The sequence below is a fragment of the Acomys russatus genome, chromosome 1 (assembly GCF_903995435.1).
Source record: "Acomys russatus chromosome 1, mAcoRus1.1, whole genome shotgun sequence".
NCBI classification, from domain to species: Eukaryota; Metazoa; Chordata; class Mammalia; order Rodentia; family Muridae; genus Acomys; species Acomys russatus.
The window spans coordinates 96,792,327-96,813,481 of NC_067137.1; the positions used below are offsets into that span (position 1 = coordinate 96,792,327).

Consider the following 21,155-nt stretch of genomic DNA (forward strand, 5'->3'; position numbering starts at 1 on the left):
GATGCTGTTATCCCTGACCACAAAGCCGAAGAGCAAAAGCCCTGCAGTTCTGCATGAGCATTGGCTGTCACTTCAATCAGTCCTCCAGATCCTGTCCCCTGGCTCCGGCTGCGATGAGGCTTTCCTAGATAAAAGCAGCTTTTTAAGTCTTAAAAGGAACACTGAAAACCAAAAAGAAACCCAAGTTCTGGGTGAGCAGACTACACTCTTTACACCTGTAGAAAAGACCTCTTAATAATTCCTTTGTTTGCGTATGATTTCTGAGAAGTATGATTTCATAGACAAACAAGTGGCCTTGTAAAGCACCCGCTCCACCCCAGGTCTTTGACACCATCACTGTCTTGAAAGCGTGATAAAGTATTGGAGGGTGAATGCTTTATCATGTCTCAAATTTTCTTTGACATTAAGCAAGGAACAGAGAATTTGAATTTAAATTAAGAGGACTGTCTTTTTCATTTAAAATTTCAAAAGGTTGCCCCTCCCAAATTAAAAAAAAAAAAAAAAAAGCTGTGCATCTCACCCTATTTGAGTGTTTGGAAACTGACTGCTTGCTTTTCAGCCTCCATTTCAGATCGCAGGCTCTGAGATTAGGCTTTCGGCCACAGGGAAGAAAGTCTTGGACTGAGATAAACTAAACCATCCAGGTAGGTTTTTTTTGTTTTGTTTTGTTTTTAAACGTATACAGTGTTCTGCCCACACACCAGAAGAGGGCACCAGATCTCATTATAGATGGTTGTGAGCCACCATGTGGTTGCTGGGAATTGAACTCAAGATCTCTGGAAGAGTAACCAGGGCTCTTAACTTCTGAGTCATCTCTCCAGCCCCCCCCCCCCCCCCGCCACTCCCTCCCTCAACCAGGTAGTCTTAGTGAATAACTGGGCAAGACGCCGCCCTTATATCTGGCACCTACTAATCCAGCCAGCTGTGGTGCTGTCACAGCTGTGGCAGGAGAGGAGATAGTCTAAAGAAAGACACTTACACCTCTGCCTTTGTTTATCAGGCTGCTGAAACAATGGATTCCAGGTGATTAAAGTTTCCCCCAGGAATCCTGTGCAAGGGGAGGGAAAGGCGGAAGTCCTGGGACCCACCACTAGGGGGAACTTGCCTCCCAGGAAGACCTTCCAGAGGGCTTGGACAGCTTCACATGTCTGTATTTCCTGAATTATTTCGTCTCTCCTCTAGAGTTGTAATGCTGTTACACAGGAAGTGGAGAGACACCAGCAGTCTCTCTTCCAGCTTTGGGCAAACTGTAAATAAACTTAATTTCCTTTAACCAATTTCAGTCTCCTAGTCCTCTTTTTGTTTGTTTGCATATGGGTATCCATGTGAGTGCGTGGGTGTCTATTACCACGTGCCAGTGCATACGCATATATGTGTGTGCAAATGAGAACCAGAGGGCAGCCTTGAGTGTTGATCCTCAGGAGACATTCACCTCAGCTTTCGGTCAGACTCTCTGACTAGGAGCTGAGACTAGCAGATTAATGCTAGGCTAGCTGGCCAGAAGCCCCAGGGACCCACTTGTCTTTGCCTCCCCTGTGGTGGTTTAGCTGAGAATGGCCCACGTAGGTTTTTACATATTTGATTCCCGGTTGGTGGGCCTGTTTAGGAAGGATTAGGAGGTGTGGTCTTAGGGAGGACGTGTGTCACTGGGGATGGCCTTGAGGTTCCAGAAGCCAACACCAGGTGCAGATCGGGATATATGCTCTCAGCTATTGCCCCTGCGCCATAATGATCATCGGCTAGCGCTCTGAAACTGTAAGCAAGCCCCTGTATAAACGCTTTCTTCTGTAAGTTCCCCCAGTTATACTCAGCTGCCTGATACTGCCTCCCAAGTGCAAGGATCAAAGGTGTGTGCCACCATGCCCAGCTTTAAATTATCCAATTTTTACATTGTGAAATTATATCCTCTCCTATGTATATAGGATGTCAGAATGACACTGAGAGATGCTGGGATTTAAAACTACAGCTTTTGGATGCTTTCCTTGATTCCCATTACACTGCTATCTTTTAAAGGATTTTAAAAATAACTTCAATTTAAGATTCAAGTTTATACTGTGTGGTGGTGGCATATAAGCCTTTAATCCCAGCACTCAGGAGGCAGAGGCTGGTAGATTTGAGTTCAAGACCAGCCTGGTCTCCAGAGTGAGTTCCAAGACAGCCAGGGCCACAAAGAGAAACCCTGTGTGTTTGTGAGGGTGGGGGACTGGGCGTGGTGACACACACACCTTTAATCCCAGCACTCAGGAGGCAGAGGTAGGCGGATTGCTGTGAGTTCAAGGATAGCCTGGTCTACAAAGTGAGTCCAGGACAGTCAAGGCTACACAGAGAAACCCTGTCTTGAAAAACAAACAAACAAAAACAAAAAAGTCAAGATTATGTATCATTTTTTAAGTACTAGGATCTAAGCAGGGTCTAGTGCATGCAAAGCAAGCGCTCTACCACTGAGTCCTTTTCCCAGCCCCCACATCTGTGACATTTTTGAACTACTGCTCACATTAGCCTTTTGCCTCATCCTCTCAAGTAGCTAGGATTACAGAAATGCATCACCAAACCTGGATAAAGCATTTAGTAAATAATTGAAGGTATACCAGGTCTAGTAGCTCATGTCTGTAATTCCAGCATTCAGGAGGCAGAGTCAGGAGAGTCACTGGAAATCTGAGGTGAAGCCAGCCTGGGTTACAAAGTGAGTGTTAGGCCAGCCAGGGCTACATATGGAGATTCTACCTATAAAGTAAAAAAAGTAACAAAACAAAACACACATACATACATACACACACACACACACACACACACACACACACACACATACATGGCAAACTCTTCTATGGGACTAAAAAGTCAAATCCTCATGTAGATAGGTGATATTTTTTTTAAGTGGATAAGGAAGGAGTTCCAGCTCTGCTTACCCAGGGAAATCTAGCCGCAAATCCTAACGCAGCATTCAAGGAGGCATGTCTCCCCCTGCTGGTCATGGTGTTAGCAAACTAAGCTTTGATTCTCCAGGGATTCAAATTGCTAAAGCTTGAAAGCTCCAAGAATCAGTTTCCAAATCCACTCTTCACCACAGGAACCTTAGCCCAACCAAGACTCCTACAGCAATGGCTGCAGGCCTCTGGCAACTATCTATACAGGGGCCAATTTACAACCCTAGGACATCAATAAAGAAAATGTAATGATGTGACTACCTAACAATACTATCTACTTTCGTGGACTTGATATAGAATCAGAGTAATGCAATCATAAAATTAGCCGGGCACGGTGGCGCACGCCTTTAATCCCAGCACTTGGGAGGCCCAGGCAGGCAGTTCTCTGTAAGTTCGAGGCCAGCCTGGTCTACAAAGTGAGTCCAGGACAGTCAAAGCTACACAGAAAAACCCTGTCTCGAAAAATCAAAACAAAAACCAATCACAAAATTATGCATACCCATCAGCACTACTGACTTGATTTAGAACTTCACCGTAGTTGATACGGAATGGTTGTCTGCTCATATGCAAGGGGAATTTAACTTATTCTTCCCTGCCCCCCCCCCCCCCCCTTTTAATGGTTTTTCAAGACAGAGTTTCTCTGTGTAGCCTTGGCTGTTCTGGACTCACTTTGTAGACCAGGCTGGCCTCAAACTCACAGAGATCCACCTGCCTCTGTCTCCTGAAACTTATTCCTTTTTGAAGTCCAAGACAAGGCCATTCCTCATGGTTCTGCACATTTCATTTGTTTTTTCTGCCTTACGTATCACTCCACCTCCATCACTGTAAATCTTTTATCTGTGCTTAACGCTTTACCTGTTTTGTTTTGTTTTTCTTCCTCTTCCAGCAATGACTCAAGCTGATTTTTTTTCCTCCTTTGCTTTTATTAATTTGTTCACATTTCTGGCACTTACATTCTCTCATGTTGGTTATTAGGGCCATTTTATTTCATGTGCTTGGTCTTTTAAGGTGTTTGAAGGGAAAGCTAATTTTAGTTAGGGGCAGGACGTCTTTCCTGTTAAGCTGTGTCATGGGCACAAACTCCAGTTCTCTCATTTGTAAACAAAAGAAAACAGCACTTACGCCATAGAATTGTTGAGGCATCTTGAGACAACGCATGTAAAACTACAGGCTTTTACTCATTTGGTAATGGTGAACCACTGTTTTCATTTCCTCCATCTCCCAAACAAACACGGGCCTTACACCGAGGCACTCAACTTTTACTTGTTGGGAGGGCTTATGCTAATAAGCACATTCTTAGTAATTCATTAGCATTATCTGTGTTTGGATGAATAATGTGATTAACTATGACCTTTAAGCTGCTTGCATTACCAATGAAGGACCGTTCGCCGGCTAGATCCGCGAAGTGCAATTTAACTTTCTGCAGTGTCAAGAACGTGAGATAATCTTCCTGGTCCAATAAAGTAGCATTAGCTGCACGTGGCCACTGAGCTCTTGTAACGCCACTTATTGCGGCTGGAAACGTAGCATGCCCATTTTATTTAATTTTAACAGCTCTTCATGGAGTGCAAGGGCAGCTCCAGAACCAGCTTCGAACTGTCCGCATCCTAAGCTCGCTCGAATTCTCATTTTTGGCTGTGAAGCACTCCCCCTTAGGGATTACGCTCATTCTATGTTTCGCCTTCCCTTCAGCGTGTTCCAGGGGCAACTTCCTAGGGCCAGGCACGGGGGTAAAGCGAGCCAAAACATCAAATGGCATGAAATCATCCCACTGAAATACTCATTACGTCTGGACCTCGTGCACGTTCAGGAGGGTTGACGGGAAGCGTGGCAAAAAATGTGAGCGAGCCGCCGGGACACCGCGCCCGGCTGCCAGCCCGCGAGAGTCCTCCCACGCTGGGTGCTACAGGCGCCACAGGCCCGGTGAGTCCAGTTCCGGTCCCCACCCCTAACCGAGTCCAGGGGACACACGCCGAGAGCGGCTCCCCCTCAGTGTCCCCACACGAACCCCCGACTCCTGCTGTGTGGCAAAAGGCACTACCCTTGCCTTCAAAACCTAGTTGTGAGAACTCGCCCTTAACACAATAACTCAAGGAACCCGACAAAATGGCGGCGAAGCCTTAAGCGCCGACCGACCATAGAGAGGACCGTTGCTGCGGAGAGAGCGTCGCGCTCTCCTCGGTGCCCCGCAGGCCTTCCGGCTAGAGTGGGGAGAGGGGGCGGGTCTTCAAGTGCCCTTCTAGGAGCACTGCGAGCAGTCTCCATGGTTCTGGGTCCTCGGAACCGGATCACGTGACTGGCGAACGCTGTCGCGGAGGCGTGGGGAGGAGAAATGGGCGGGAGGTCTTGGGGATAGCTAGAGATCCGGCGAATACCAGGTTGTCATGGTGTCGTGGGGCCCGGCTTGCGCATGCGCCAGTTGACCCGCCGGGCCGGTCATGGAGCGGCGACCCTGGCCCTAGGTGAGAAAGGCAGGGCTCGCTTGTCTCCAGGCATTGGGGGGACGATCTGGATGGGGGCGACACTGAAATTTTGGCACTGGGAGCACTGAGAAAGCAGTGGGAGCAGGTGGAAGAGGAAGGAGAGCGACATGGGCCCGAGGACTGACCCTGACTGTGCACTGGGACTTAGGGGGAGCCGGGGGGGAGTTGGGGAGGGGGCACAACAAATATTGGGAGCAGAAAGACGCGCCAGTACTGGCTTCCATTTAGTTGGTTTGCTGTAAGGGTCGGGCCCTCGTCGGAAAGGGAATCTGGGGTGAGGTAGGGAGGGGGTTTGTGTGAGGAGCAAGCGGTGTGAGTCCCTTAGGGCATGTGTGCCTTGGCTTGCTCCTGGGTACCGTGGCTCCTGCAGGAGGAGATTCTAAAGGACTTCCGGGGTTGTAAGCATCGGGGTCTGGGAATAGGCTGGTCAGTGGGCATGACGGCTGCTTACCGAGTGAGTGCCCAGGACTTTCATTTAGGAGCGATGCCCCAGACACAGGTGCACTGTCTATTCCAGAGGCCCGCGGTCCCCTACTTTACTGGTTTATTTCTCCTGGATGGCCAGCTAGCCAGGCGTGATGCCAAGGATAGGGATGCGAGAAAGAAAGTGATTAGCTCCAAGAAGTCAATGGTTAGTGGGTGGGTAGAGCAGTTTTGATCTGGACCCAGGACTCAGGCCAGAGCCAAGCTCTCTGTTTGTTGCCCAAGTCCTGGCAGTAGGCATCGCCTGGGCGTTTGCCTCGGAGACTGGTGGTATGCCAGTCACAGCGTAGTCCTGGGGTCTGCCCAGTTCTGCCCTGCTGAGTTGGCAGGCTAGTTGATGCCTGGAGGGTGTTCATGCTGCTTGGCGCAGATGTCATGTGGGCTGGTGCGAATGGGTAGGTGGGCACTGTTACTGCGAGCCCCTTTTCGAAGCGATCTGAGAACGGTCTGTAATCACGTGGCTCCCCTTGAAAAGCGAGGATGGGGAGAGCCGTGGGAAACTGTATGGAAAAGGGCAGGATCTTTGACATGACTTTTTCGGCCAGGTTCTAGAACGGGAAGGAGAATATGAATAATAGACACGTAGGTAGGCGCAATTTTTTTTTTCCACCGCTAAAATACACTTTCTCCCGGAATGGGATTTCTGAAAATGCAAATCAAAAGAAAACGATTTCAGAGAAAACCTGGTAATATATTTGTAGTTCTAACTGGGATTACTCAGGGTTTTATGGCCAATAAACTCTTTACTTTCTATAGTTTTATCACTTTATTGTATGTAAGCCCTTGGTTGGGCTTTCACCTCACACCTCTCCCTGCACGCATGTCATACACGTGACACATTTAAAGGAACGTGAGCTTTCAGGAATGTTGCCAAGTAGCTATAAAAGGAGAGTGCTAAGTACTGCATTTCACATCTTTTCCTCATAACCCTTTGATGGCCTTTTCATCCCCAAACTTCCCAGAGATTGTGGGTCACACCAGCTTTTACTTTTGTTGTATGTTTGTCCCTCTGGTTTCACTGTAGAATAAGGAGTGTATTGGACTAGGCCTGATAATCAGATCCTGAGGTGATCGCGGTGTTTGAAAATGCAGTCTTGACCTTCACGATGTTCAGGTAGTTTGGTGACAGAGACTCTGTTGGGTTGAAGTTTGTTAGAATGTATTATTTTCCCCAAATACCTCACAAGGCTGTTGCAAAGATAAAAACAAAATAAGAACAGAACCAGGCAGGCCAGTGTTGGTGTGCCTGTAATCCCAGCACTCAGAGAGGCAGAGGCAGGTGTATCTCTGTGAGTAAAAGGCCAGCCTGGTGTATAAAGCCAGTCCAGGACAGCCAAGGCTACATAGAGAAACTCTGTCTCTGAAAAAACAAAATAAATAAATACAGCCAACAACTCTGAGGTTCTTTTCGGTGGTTCTCAGTCTTCCTAATGCTGTGACCATTTAATACAGTTCCTCATGTTGTGGTGACAGCCCACGCCCTAGCCCCCAGTCATAAAATTACTTTGTTGCTACCTCACAACTGTAATTTTACTACCCTTATGATTCCCGATATAAGTATCTGTTTTCTTCTGGTTTTAGGCAACCCTTGGAAACGGGCCCTTTGACTACTTCCCCGAATCCCCAGAACCACTGTTCTAGAGACAGATAATGACCCTAATGTCAGTAGTGAAAAAACGGAAGCATGCACTGGGTCCTGCAGAGCACTTCCGAGGGTGCTATCGAGTGCCAGTTTATATGAGCCTCTGGGTTGACTAATTTCCCATTATGAGTTTTACTGCATCCTGCTAACTTTGGGGACCCCTTAGATCTTCCATTACATGTGTATACATATGAGGACCAGTTTGGGAGTGTCAGTCCTCATGCAGAGAAGGGTGAAGTGCAGGGGCCTGAGATGTGCAGAAAGCAGAGTTAGTGCAGTCCCACATTTCAGGAAGCAGCAAGGTAAGGTGGCAGGTGAACACGGTGTAACTCATTTTCAAATGCTTGTAAATGTCTAGCTTCGTTGTAAAATAATACCTGAGTTTTTAGGTTTGTCATCTGTGTGGTCCTGGGCTTAAGGAGTGCCAGTGGGAAATACCACCGCTCTGTTCTTCTGCCCAAGGCTTCCTCTGCTGTGCTTGGTGTGTGACCCCACTCCCTCCAAAAGAAGAGAGGTGGGTGTAGCTCGCCGCGTCTTCCCACATGGGCCTCCTTAGCTGGAACACTATAACCTTTTCCCTGCTTGAAAGGAAAAGAACACAGGCTTTCAGATTTTTAATCATTTTTTTATCCAAAATAGACACTTTACCACTCTTAAGCCAATTGTGTGGGGTTTTGTTGTTCTTATTTCCAATTGCCATCAATTCCCCCAGGATCTAAAATTTTAGAATTTAACAGATTTGCCAAAGTTTTAGTATTTTGCTTCTGCAGTCAACATTATCCTGTAAATTCCTATGTGTTTTTCTGTAGCTTCACTGATAGCATTTTATAGTCTTGTCATAAGGATCATAGAATACTTAATTGGGATGCTTTCTCTAAAATGCTTGTAAAATATTGTTTGGTAAGATGTTAGGAAGTTTCCTCAGATTCCTACTTGAAACTGACGTGACCTGCCCTTCTGATCTGGATAACAGCCTGGTGCAGACCTGCATTCGTGTGAGTGCCATCTAGAAGCCACATCTAGTTTCACTTTAAAGAAGGCTCTATTCAAGCCTTTAATCCCAGTACTGGGGAGGCAGAGGCAGGCAGATTGCTGTGAGTTTGAGGCCAGCCTGGTCTACAAAGTGAGTCCAGGACAGCCAAGGCTACACAGAGAAACCCTGTCTCAAAAAACCAAAACCAAACCAAACCAAACAAAAAAAAGAAGGCTCTATTCACTCCCAACAGTATTATTTTAGGAAAATTGTACTCTGTGCATTTGTTGGGTTTCATACAAAAGGATCCTGCTTTAAGGAAGGATACAGTTTTACATTTCTGTCTGCCTTTTACACAGGATTGTCCAGGCTATCAACCATCGTAGCTGTCAGACAAAGAGACATTGCATTTGCATAGTGCTCTGTAAGATGTGACAGTGTCAATGTTTATTGTTGTGTGCGGAGGGTTAAGCATGTGACTTGGGGAAGAGTGGTTTGACATGAACTGGACAAGGCTGACAAACCTTCTTAAATGAGTCAGATGTGGGGCAAAATGACTTTTGCTTAGGATTGTGTTTAAGACTTAACTACTATCTTTCCGGTCAGTTTGTGTCCTTTTAGTCCACTGCGTGTGTCTATAAGCCTGTGAGCAAGAGCCTGCTCAAGAGTGCACAGAATCACATCTCGTGTTCCCCTGTACCGCGAGTCTTCCCTCTAGTATTTCTCACTAGGTCTGGAACTAGCGGAAATGCTCTGGCGTGGCACTTTGGGGTCTTTCAGGGACAGTGCTGCTTGGCTGAGGAGTGGATTTTCACCCAGCACAGCTGAATGGAGTCCTAAGTGGATTGTGAATTAAAACATCTCTGGGCTTTGCCTACACCTACCTGGTGTCATTATCATTGATTTTCTTGGTGGCACCCGTTTTCTATATCCCTGAAGTGTCCTTTGTTTTTGTTTGTTTTAAGACAAGATCTCACTAGGTAGCCCTGGCTGACCTAAAACTCACTATATAGACCAGGTTGGCCTCGAACCCACAGAGCTCCACCTAACTTTGCCTCCTGAGTCCTGGAAGTGTGCCACCATGCCCATGCTCCTTAGTTGCTACCCATAGTCTTCCAGCATGCGTGATTCCAAGGCACTGCCGTCTGTCCTGTGTGTCTACCCTCCCATCTCTGACCCCACTCCCACCGTCAGTGCGTAGCATTCTGCTCTGGCCTCCTTGGCCACTGCTAAGCATGCCAAGTTTTTTCTCCCTTCAGCCTCATGTTGGTTTGGAACAAACTGCACGGCCCACCTATATAACCTCTGACCTCACTTAGCCTCCCCAGCCTCCAGATTCTGGCCACATAGTGCTACCCTGGTGCTCAAGACCATTAGCTTAAGTCCTTCATAGCTCAGAGTAATCATCAGCTGTATGGCTACTCCTCTCTCGAGACCACAAGCTCCAGGAAGGGCGCAAACACGGGTCATTCTATTCACATTCTCTCCTCAGTCTAGCGCAATGCCCAGTTTATGGGGAACACTTGAGACTTTTTAAAATACATGTTTCTAAATGAGTGACTGTGGTGTATCTGTGCCTCACCTTCCTGCATTATAAAATGGGATCACAAGGGAGGAGGAGGAGGAGAGTGTGAAACTCGAGTAACATTAACAGCAACAAATGTTACATACCTTTATGCAACATATAAGCACTTGCATCTTACATTTTCATTTATTTTATGTGTGGGGGTGTTCTGTTTGCAAGCATAGACATACTTGTGTCTGTGTACCACTTGTGTGCCTAGTGCCCACAGAGGCCAGAGAATGCATTGGATCCCACAGGGCTGGGGTTGTGAGCCACCATGTGGGAATGGCGAATGGGTGCTGGGAATCAAACCTGGAACATTGGCAAGTGCTCCTAACTGCTGAGTGCCCTTCCAGCGCACTGCCGAAAGCACTTTTTAAATACTTACGCCTTAAGTATACCAAGTAAGTTCTCTCCTGCTGAGCTGTGCCTTCAAGCCTGTAAAAGTTTTAAGTGTGTCTGTGTGTGTGTGTGTCTGTGTGTGTGTGTGTGTGTGTGTGTCTGTGTGTGTGTCTGTGTGTCTGTGTGTGTGTGTGTGTATGTGTGTCTGTGTGTCTGTGTAAGTCAAAAAGAAGTGTATAGGGAGATAGAGAGATGGCTGAGTGATCAAGAGTACGGACTGCTCTTCTAGAAGACCTGGGCTCAATTTCCAGCACCCGCATGGCGGCTCACACCTGTCTGTAGCTCCAGTTCCAGTGGGTCTCGCACCCTAACACAGACAGACATGCAGGCAAAACACCAATGCACATAAAACAAAAATCACTTTTTTAAAAAAGTGGCATATACGGGGCCAGCAAGATAGTTCAGCAGGTAAAGGCGCTTGCTACCGGACAACGTGAATTTGATCTTCAGGAGTTACGAGGTGGATGCCTATAACCAAGCCCTGTTAGCTGTCCTCTGACCTCTACACACGTATCATGACACGTGTGTGCTCATACAAATGTGTATACACGCACACAAAACCAAGTGTGTGTGTATAGTTGCACTCTGCTCGGTACTGTATTCTGAGAACTGAGAAGCTTATTTGAGAAACCCCCGAACTGTGAGAGGTGGCGCTAGGTCACAAGTCACAGATGTCTGCTGGGAAAGCACACCCTCCTGGGTGATGTTACCTCTCCTCTGTCCAGGAGGAGGGAGAGTTCATTTGGTTATCCATTCCAAAATGCCTGATCAAGTGTCCCTTTGTCAGCGGCTCACAAAGCTTCCACTGTATGGTTTGTATGCCTTGAATTTGCAGTGGAATTAGGGGGCAACAAGGGGATGAGCCTCCTTTTGGGAGGAAACCATTCTGTTTAGTAAACTTGAAGCTTGGCCAGCTGAGAGCGCAGAGGTGTGGCTGAAGCTTTCTTTGTCTCTACTTTCTTCGCCGGTTGGCTCACTGGGTCCCTCACCAGGTAGTGACTTCTTATGTAACTGTTGTTTTTCATACAGCAATCCATATGCAAAGGTGACCTGTGACCCTGCTTCCCAGCCGCTGAGACATGGAGAGGAAGGGCCCGGCCAGAGAGAGCCCCAGAAGACTCTCCGCCAAGCCAGGCCGCGCCACAGAGATGAAAAAAGCAGCTCGACCACTTGGCGTGGTGGCTGCTGACTCAGACAAGGACTCTGGCTTTTCAGGTTAACAATATCTTATTCTTCTGCCTTCCACTGGATGGTTTGCATGAAAACCTTCCTCCCTGAAACTCATTAGTGTAAGAAAAACAAGCTTTTGCGCACAGGATGAAGAACTATATGAGCTCTTAAGAATCGTAATTCAGAAAACCAGGATGCTGGTAATTCTGGTGTCTTATGGCAGATATCCATCACAGTTCAGTACCATGGGGTTAGTTCTGAAAAAATAATTTGATGTTCTATTTTGATTTAGACTTTCAATTCTACATTTGCATGCAAATACAGGCAGACAAGCAGGCACACACACACACACTGTAGCTACTAGAAAAATATTTAAACATGGACTGGAAATATAGTTCAGTTGTGGAGTGCCTGCCTAGTATGCAGGGAGCCCTGGGTTGGAGCCTCAGCACTTCATAAAACTGGGCGTGCTGGCACACGCCTGTAATCCCCTCACCAGAAGGCAGGAACAGGAGGAACAAAAGTCAATGTCATTCTTAACTACATATGAGTTCAAGGCCAGTCTGAATTATATGAGATCCTGTCTCAAAGACAAGTGTTTTAAAAAATACTCAGAATTCTGTTATGTTAACTCCTTTTCTTATGGCAGGGAAAAAGAAAAATACTGCTGTATCTTGTTGCTATGTAACAATGGGAAGGTCAGTTAAAAGTAACACAGTCATGTATCATGTATGTCCTGGACCTATGTGATTTTTACTCTTGTGTAAACACCAGGGTGCACTTTCATAAACCTAGATGATATAGCCTGTTACATACTTGGCTATATGATGTAGTCATCATCTCGTGTGGTCTGTCAGTGGCTGAACCATCTTTATGTGGTAAGTGACTATCTTTTTTTTTTATTTTGAGACAGGGGTTCTCTGTGTGTAGCCTTGGCTGTCCTGGACTTGCTTTGTAGACCAGGCTGGCCTCGAACTCACAGCAATCCACCTGCCTCTGCCTCCCGAGTGCTGGGATGAAAGGTGTGTGCCACCACACCCGGCAAATGACTATCATTTTTAAAGATAACACTTGATTAAAAAGTAATTTTGCTGTACTTTTAAAAAAGTCCCTTCCTTCTAACAGTTCCTCTTAGTAACTATATGTTTAGTGTTTGGACTGTGAGCCACTTGGCCCAACTGTAAACTCTATTAGAGATAAGAAAATAGAACAGGGGGTTAGAGAGAGGTAGCTCAGCAGTTAGAGCACTGAGTGTTCTTGCAGGGGTCCTGGGTTCGGTGTCCAACACCCGCGTCAGGTAGTTCTTGGCCATTGGTAACTCTAGTGTCAGGAGGTCTGACACCCTCTTCTGGGGTCTGAGGGCTTGTTCATCTATGCATGCAAATACGGACAGACAAGCAAGCACACACACATACACATAAAAGAAAATAAACAAATCTTTGAGCTGGAAATCTTGGCGCATGCCTTTAACCCAGGACTCAGTAAAGTCAAGTGGAGCTCTGTGAGTTTGAAGCCAGCATGGTCTACAGAGTGAATTCCAGGCCAGTCAGGGCTACATGATGAGACCCTATCTCAAAAAATAAAAACCAACTAAACCAATCAAACCTAATATTTGATTTTTTTTTTTTTTTTTTTTTTTGAGACAGGGTCTCTCTATGAAGCCTTGGCTATCCTGGAACTTACTATGTAGACCAGCTTGGCCTTGAACTCACAGTGATTCTCCTACCTCCACCTCTCAAGTGTGGGATTTTTTTTGAGACCATGAGTTTTGGATGCACCATCACATATGACCTTAAAAATCTTAAAAAAAAAAAAAAAATCAAAAAAGGAAAAATGATAGTGGAGCAACTTTCATTGTTAGCTGTCCTGAGCCTTTCGCAAAAGAGTTAGCTGCATGCCCCCATGAGCCTTCTAATTTTGTGCTGAAGTTCTTCTTTTGTTCTAGGTCTGAGGGTAGTGGCTTGAACTACCCTAAATGTTGAGCTAGTGCCAATATCGTTATTCCAGAAGATTCTCAGGGTGATACCAGGGCATTAGGACTCACTGTCCTGGGAATGAGGCTTTCTCTAGGGAAAGACTAATACCCAGGTATCTGCAGGCATTACCCGGACTCCGCAGACAATCCAGCCATGTTACTGATCTACTAATTTATAGTGGCAAATGACGCTGTTAGAAAATCTAGGCCTCTCCCCTTCTCAGATTGGTGCGCTTCCGTCTCACTAGCACGCTGACTGAGAAGCTAAGTTATAAATAGACTGTTGCTCAGGGAGGGACAGCACTGACCGAGGGTTAGAATAGAGGAGTCAGTGTCTTGCCCAGGGCGAGCCAGCCTGCAGCATTCGGGGTCCCCTCCTCTGAAGTAGTTGCTAGCCAGGCTTGCCTCCCCATGGAGCTCACCTGGAGTGGCTGTCAAAGACAGGCGCGCCACGCCCTCTTAGAGAGTCTGGTACTGAGGCCAGGGAAGGGCCCGGAAAGTGGGGTGTATAAAACAAGGTCAACGGCATGGAAAACACTGCGGGCTTTTTTTTTTTTTTTTTTTTTTTTTTTGGTGTTTTGAGACAGGGTTTCTCCATTTAGCCTTGGCTGTCCTGGACTCTGTGTAGACCAGGCTGGCCTCGAACTCACAGTGATCTGCCTGCCTCTGTCTCTGCCTTCTGAGTGCTGGGCTTATAGGCATGCACCACCACCCCCGGCAGGAATGTCCTTATAGCTATTTGTCATTGCCTTTTGGTTTGGGATCCAGGATCCAGTTGAGGAATGTGCATTGCAGGGAGGAAGCCTGTCTTTTTAATCTTATTTAATCCAGAATAGCTTTCCCATCTTTTCTTTCTGGGGAACTGCGGGGTTGTTTTTTGGTTTCTTGAGACACGGTTTTTCTGTGTAGAATCCTGGCTGTCCTGGAACTGGCTTTGTAGACCCAACTCGCTTCGACCTCACAGAGATCCACCTGCCTCTGCCTCCCAGAGCGCTGGGATTAAAAGTGTGCTCCACCATGCTTGGCTGTTGTGACATTGACATCTTTGAACAAGACAGGACTGTAGTTTTATAGACAGCTCACGTTCTGGATTCTCTGATCACTTCCCCACTTTTGGAATTGTTAGAGCACTGCTTTGTTGACTTTGTATACTTTCTATTGCAAAACACAAAGAAACTATTGTTAGTCTTATGTTCGTTTTAAGATTTGTTTATTTGTTTTTTAAAATATTTATTTACTTATTATGTATATATACAGTGTTGTGTCTACATGTACAACTGCAGGCCAGAACAGGGAACCAGATCTCATTATAGATGGCTGTGAGCTACCATGTGGTTGCTGGGAATTGAACTCAGGACTTCTTGACCTCTGAGCCATCTCTCCAGCCCTTACATAGGGAGAACATCTGTATTATTTCCCATCACTATAACCAAAATACCTGACAGGAAGGTTTATGCTGCTCATAGCTTCAGATGGTGTCAGTCCTTTGAGGTGGAAGGTACAATGGAGTAGCTCCATTGTGGAGGTAGAAATGTGCACAGTGGAGCAGGAGGTGAGAAAGCAGGCCAGAGCCAGAGCCTGGTATAACCAGGAGAGGCCTGTTCCCAGGTCTCCATCCGCCGGCCAAGTCCCACCTCCTAAAGCCTCGATAGCCATCAAAATAGAGCCACATGCTGGGGATCAAGCACATGAGCCCGTGGGAAACTTCAAATGCAAACTATAACAGCATCCTTTTATGCCCTGTTGTGCAGGATTTCAGCAAAGTACTTAACAGGGTGGCAGGGGACAACAGAGACCAACAGTTTAGCTTCAGCTTTGACAAATGACTTAAGTTTCTCTCCCTGTCACTGTGATAAAATACGCTCACATAAGCAACTGATGTGAGAAAGGCATTGTGTCAGCTCACAGTCCGTCATGGCAGCGGGAAGCTGAAGTGGTTTCTCATGCACTTACACCTGGTCAGAAAGCAGACAGCAATGGCTGGTGCTGTCCGCCTAACTTCCTTCTATCTGTATAGTCAGGGCCCCTGCTCAGGGTGTGGTCCCACCACCGTGGAGTCTTCCCATGCCAGTTAGCCTTCTCAGGGGCTAAACTTGACCTAGATAATCCTTTACAGGTATGCCTCGAGCTTTATCTCCTCGGTTGTACATTCTGCTAAGTTAACACTAACTATTCACATCAGAAGATGCAGGACAGAGCTGTTTTCATTTTAGCATGGATACAAATTTTAATTGGCTTTGCTTTTTATACTTTAATTGTATCTTATGGTTTCCAGAGCCTCTGAAGATCTTAATTCTGCCTGGCTCATACTTTCTCTTCACTACTCAAAAACAGATTTTAAAAGTAATGATCTAGCACTGGTGAAATGGCTCAGTGGGTAAAGTCACTTGTCATCATAGCTTGTCCTCTGACCCCACGCGTGTAGGGTGGCATGCACACACACACCCCATATGAAATGTAACAAAAAGTTGTTAAAATAATAAAATAAAAGTGATCCTCTAACTTGTCTTCAGCTCACTTCTCAAGTGACCTGGTGATGAGTGCTCTGCTGAGAGCCCCGGTGCAGCAGGCTTTCTAGGACTTAGGAAGAAAGTCAAACAGAGCAGCTAGGCTTGTCGAGCAGGAGAGATAGTTATTGAACATCCAGTGAAATGTCCAGTCTCCGAAAACTCACAGAAACACCTATGAAGGATGCTCCTTTCTATTTTAAGGAGTCCATGGTTCCTTAGGAGCGGAGTTAAGAGCCACTAGCTGAGAGCCCAGGTGAACTGACCGTTTTTCTGCCCACCAGATGGGAGCTCAGAATGTTTGAGCTCTGCAGAGCAGATGGAGTCAGAGGACATGCTGAGCGCCTTGGGCTGGAACAGAGAAGACAGGCGGAGGCCGAACCCTAAAGCTGCAAACAATGCCTTCCCTACGCTGTCCCCTATGGTCGTCATGAAGAATGTGCTGGTCAAGCAGGTGAGGAGACCCGTGGAACCCCAAGTCTTTGCAGCTGAAAGTTTCTGAGCTTCCCAAGTGCAAACACTCCCTCTTTAAGTGTGTGTGTGTGCATGCGCAGGCACGTTATGCAAAGATTCTACCATATCTTCTTCTGACCTGAGGGCCCCTGAGCTCACATATACACACACTTATACTAAAATTCATACACACTTTTACACACACACACACACACACACACACACACACACACACACACAGAGGAGAAGGGGTAGGAAGGGAGGGAGACAGAATTAAAAAAAAAAACAACCCTAGATATTCCTTCACCTTTAGGAAAAAAAAAATTGTGTTTGCTTTTGTTTTGTTCTGTTTTTTTTAAAAATACTATACAGATGAAAGTGGATTTCAGACTACTTCCCCACCAGGCCCCCCCCCCGATCTCAACAAGGGGCTTCCCTGTGCTTGAGGGGGGCATGACACCCGAAATAGCCGTAGCTGGGCATCTGCCCTCTTTGCCTTGGGTGGAAGCTGGAAGCTGCACTGTCCGTTCTGAGTGCGCTTTCCTCTGTTTTCAGGGCGGCAGCTCATCCCAGCTCCAGTCATGGACTGTCCAGCCCTCCTTTGAAGTGATCTCAGCACAACCGCAGCTCTTTGTCCTCCATCCGCCTGTGCCGTCTCCTGTCAGCCCTTGCCGTACCAGTGAGAAAAAGTCAGAGTCCAGAAACTACTTGCCCATTCTAAATTCTTACACCAAAATAGCCCCCCACCCAGGCAAAAGGGGCCTTTCCCTCAGCTCAGAAGAAAGAGGAACAAGTAGGGAACCGAAGAAAATCTGCACGGAGAGACTGGGGCCAGGCCTGTCTTCCAGCGAGCCCACTAAGACTGGCCCTATGCTGTCTAGTCCTTCCACTCCGGCCCCACCCAGCTCCAAACTCACCGAGGACTCAGCCCTGCAAGGAGTGCCCTCCCTGGGTGCTGGTGGAAGTCCACAGCCTCTTCAACCTGTGTCCAGCAGTCACGTGGCTAAAGCTCCCAGCCTGACATTCGCCTCACCCGCCAGTCCTGTGTGTGCATCAGACAGCACTCTGCATGGCTTGGAGAGCAGCTCCCCGCTTTCCCCGCTGTCAGCCAGCTACAGTTCAGCGCTGTGGGCCGCAGAGCACCTCTGCCGCAGCCCAGACATCTGCTCAGAGCAGAGGCAGAACAAACACAGGCGCTTTCAGAATACCTTAGTGGTCCTCCACAAGTCGGGTTTGCTGGAAATCACTTTGAAAACCAAGGAGTTGATTCGTCAGAACCAAGCAACTCAGGTGGAACTAGACCAACTGAAGGAGCAAACCCAGATGTTCATAGAGGCCACCAAGAGCAGGGCTCCTCAGGCATGGGCCAAGTTGCAGGCCTCACTAACATCTGGGTCCAGCCATTCAGGCAGTGACCTAGACGCATTATCAGACCACCCAGACATATAGCACAGGGGCGTTTTCAGTCATTTGAGTGGTTCTTTTAACTCTTTTGCTATTACTACCTACACCTGTTTTCCACTGCTTATTTAAGAGCTTTTCTTTCTAAACTCAATCACACAGCCACGTGCCAGTCCCTGGTTGCTGTCTTTAATCTGTGCTTGATGTACAGGTTCAGTGTGTTTAAGTTCCTCTGAGGACCTCTGACTGGAAGCATCTGAGTCCCCCTTTTCTTAACCTGCAGGCATTTAGCTGGATCTTGGGATGAAGGAAAGATGACTGTGTGAGTCTCTTCCATCCTCCATCCTCCATCCTCCTCCTCACTCTCCAGGATCAGTGACACAGATGAGTGTACAGAATGACACTTGTCAACCCAGGAGTAGGTGACCTAAGGATCCCTTCATGATCCTCCCTCAAGAGTCTTAGTCACAGAGAAAAAGAAGAGGACGTGTTTGCTTTCTACCAGGCGTCGTGCCTGTTTGGCAAAACCTAAAATGCTTTGGGCACAGGTGCCTGGGTGCAAGCATGTCACCACATAAGGCTTTGTTCTTCACACTTGAAAGTTAAGAGAGAAAGGGCAAAGCCATCTGACTCATACATTGACCGTACACCAGATCTCACTCACACAAGTGGGCAAATGCTTGAGATTTTAAAGTCTGTAATGGATTTAGTGCCATCGGAATTGTATGTGGTGAATTGCCTTTTGGTTAACGGGTCAAAGAAGCCAGCCTTTTGGTCGCTAGCTGGAAGGCTTTGTTAATTCATGCTTGAAGCAGCACAACCTGCTTAGATCTAAAAAGCTTGGGCCAGGGCTGCCAGAGGGACTTGCTGAGAGATGCATGCTGCCAAACCAGGCACCCTGCATTTGATCCCATGAACCCACACGGTAGGAGGAGGGAACCAACTACTACAAATTGCCCATCACACATGTGTGCACGGGCACGCGCACACACACACACACACACACACACACACACACACACACACACGATAAATAAGTGAAATTAAACAAGCTATCAACTGGGCGTGGTGGCACACGCCTTTAATCCCAGCACTCAGGAAGCAGAGGCAGGCAGATCGCTGTGAGTTCAAGGCCAGCCTGGTCTACAAAGGGAGTCCAGGACAGCCAGGGCTACACAGAGAAACCCTGTCTCAAAAAACTAACCAAACAAACAAAAACAAAAAACAAAACAAAACCAAACAAACAAACAAACAAACAAAACCCCAAGCTATCATCAACATCAGAACCAGGCAAAACAATCAAAAACTTGAGATGGCTTCAGTAGTTCCTCAGAGTCTGGTGTAAGGCACCCTCTGCTGGCTCCTGTCTGCACCTTACCTACCTGTTTCTATGAGGGGAGAAATTAAAATTATTGTGCTTATAAATTTTGAGTTAAGTAAAACTCCAAGGCCACAAAAATCAGAAAGGATCCTTCCCCGTTTTTACATCTGGGTTCTCACCCATGGCTTGTGGTGAGGGGGGCCAACGTGGAGCAGTAGGTCAACAGAGCGAACGGTCATGTGTCTTTTTGAGGGTGGAGAGAGAGGAGTTCCATATGATGCCTTCTCTTCAGCCTTCCTGGGCTGGCAACTACGTGTCTAAATGGTGAGAGGCTTGTATCCTCCTGGAAATCTTTGTTCATGACAGTGTTGTCTTTTCTGCAGAGAGAATGTTCTCGGGGCTTTACTAGGTCCAGAGTTAAGGGTCACATTTATTAGGTAGTTGGTTGCAATTCTAACATAGTTTAAAAATTCTAAGACTCAAGTTGACTCTACTGTGTTCATAAAGACATGATTTAGATATGACTGGTTTAAAAATAATCAACTTGGTAAAAATCTCTTTATTCTCTGATCAACACAGAATTATTACCCACTGTTTGCTTTCTGAAAGAGCTTCCAAAACCAGAGCCAGTGTCTCTGGGCACACTAGCCTTGCCCTGACTATATGGCATCGTAGTCACTCCACTAGGAAGTGTCCCCTTTGGCAGAATGTTTGGCAGCAAAGCTGTAGAGACAGGTGCATTCAGAACAGCCTGGGCCCCAGCCGTGAGTCTTAGCGTGTGTCAGAAGGCCTGGAGCTCTTGCTGAGAACCAAATGTACTCCTCTGGAAAAGCCCTCTGTGGGGCTGTAAGCCTCTTGGACTCTTCTTCTTAGCTTTGGGTTTTCATTTCCCTTCCTCTCTCCATAAAAGACGATGAAAACCACCATAGATGCTCACTGCCGAATGGTGGGAGGGCTAGCATCCCAGTCACTGGTCCTCTGTGATCCTAGAGGCACAGCTGAGCGTCTCTAGGCTGTTAGCGCGGTGTGTTCTGTTCCTGGTGGAGCTGGAAGCAGACGGACTCCAGTAGAGAAGCTAGATCTTAGAAGGAGCCGTCTGTTGAAGTCAGAGGCCAGACCAGCACTTGGAGGAAGCCTGGAGTGGACCGGAAGGATCTTCATTGGCTGCCCAAGGCTGTAAGTAGCAATGGCCTTAGTGGTGCATGCTGTGTGTCCTTTCTGAAGCATTGTGCAGGGCTGTTGTTTTCCCAAGGTGAGAAGTCAAGTTTAGCTCAGACTAATCTATAGGAGAACCTTTGTCAGGTTGTATTGGCAATATCGAAACACATTTAGACATGCTCCTGACTGAATTGGTTATAGAATTTAACATCATTTGTAATTTACTACACTTTTTTATTGATTATAGTATCATCTGACTTTTCTTTAGTATGATTCCTTCAGCGGACAAGTTGCTCTTGCACATATCCTGAAGTGGCTCCCCAGTCCCATCCTCCTTAGGGTAGAGACTATTTACCAAATGTGAATTCCTTTAAGAAAGTGTGAAGTTATGTAGAAATTGACTGTGAAATGTCAGAGAAAAAAAAAAATAAAAGTCACTTACTTGAAAACTATTTCGTCTATAAATTCTAAGGCCTGGGCACGTAGCCATTGGTAGAGTGCTTGCCTAGCATGTGTGAGGCCCTGGGTTCTACCCAACACCAGTGCCCTCCCACCCACTTCCTCAGAAAACCCTAAAAGAAATCCAGAATACTCGTGGATTGATAGAGGTTTCAAACATCATTCTATGTTGTTTGGGATATGGAATTGGATGCTGGATATTGGCTGTTGGGGCTTTCAGTGTTGTGTCTGCCATGCTTG

General features: G+C 46.8%; 1 protein-coding gene and 1 long non-coding RNA gene across 2 annotated transcripts; both read left to right on the plus strand.

Moving 5' to 3' along the window:
- Window positions 1-11,540: 11,540 nt before the first annotated feature.
- Window positions 11,541-18,177, plus strand: Cipc (CLOCK interacting pacemaker). Its single transcript, XM_051149649.1, has 3 exons — window positions 11,541-11,686; window positions 16,408-16,577; window positions 17,132-18,177. Exons 1-3 carry the CDS (start codon window positions 11,551-11,553, stop codon window positions 18,023-18,025), a joined length of 1,200 nt encoding a protein of 399 aa, XP_051005606.1. The 5' UTR covers window positions 11,541-11,550; the 3' UTR covers window positions 18,026-18,177.
- A 2,194-nt stretch (window positions 18,178-20,371) lies between these two features.
- On the plus strand, window positions 20,372-20,908 carry LOC127192382 (uncharacterized). The gene is made up of 2 exons (XR_007830944.1): window positions 20,372-20,474; window positions 20,725-20,908. It is a non-coding gene; the product is annotated as an uncharacterized LOC127192382 (long non-coding RNA).
- The last annotated feature ends 247 nt before the right edge of the window (window positions 20,909-21,155 follow it).

Bases quoted from the DNA above. Each gene is read 5' to 3' on its own strand.
- Cipc (XM_051149649.1), top strand. From the start codon at position 11,551: ATGGAGAGGAAGGGCCCGGCCAGAGAGAGCCCCAGAAGACTCTCCGCC. The intron at 11,687-16,407 runs GTTAACAATATC...TCTGCCCACCAG, and splicing joins CAAGGACTCTGGCTTTTCAG to ATGGGAGCTCAGAATGTTTG. The intron at 16,578-17,131 runs GTGAGGAGACCC...CTCTGTTTTCAG, and splicing joins AGAATGTGCTGGTCAAGCAG to GGCGGCAGCTCATCCCAGCT.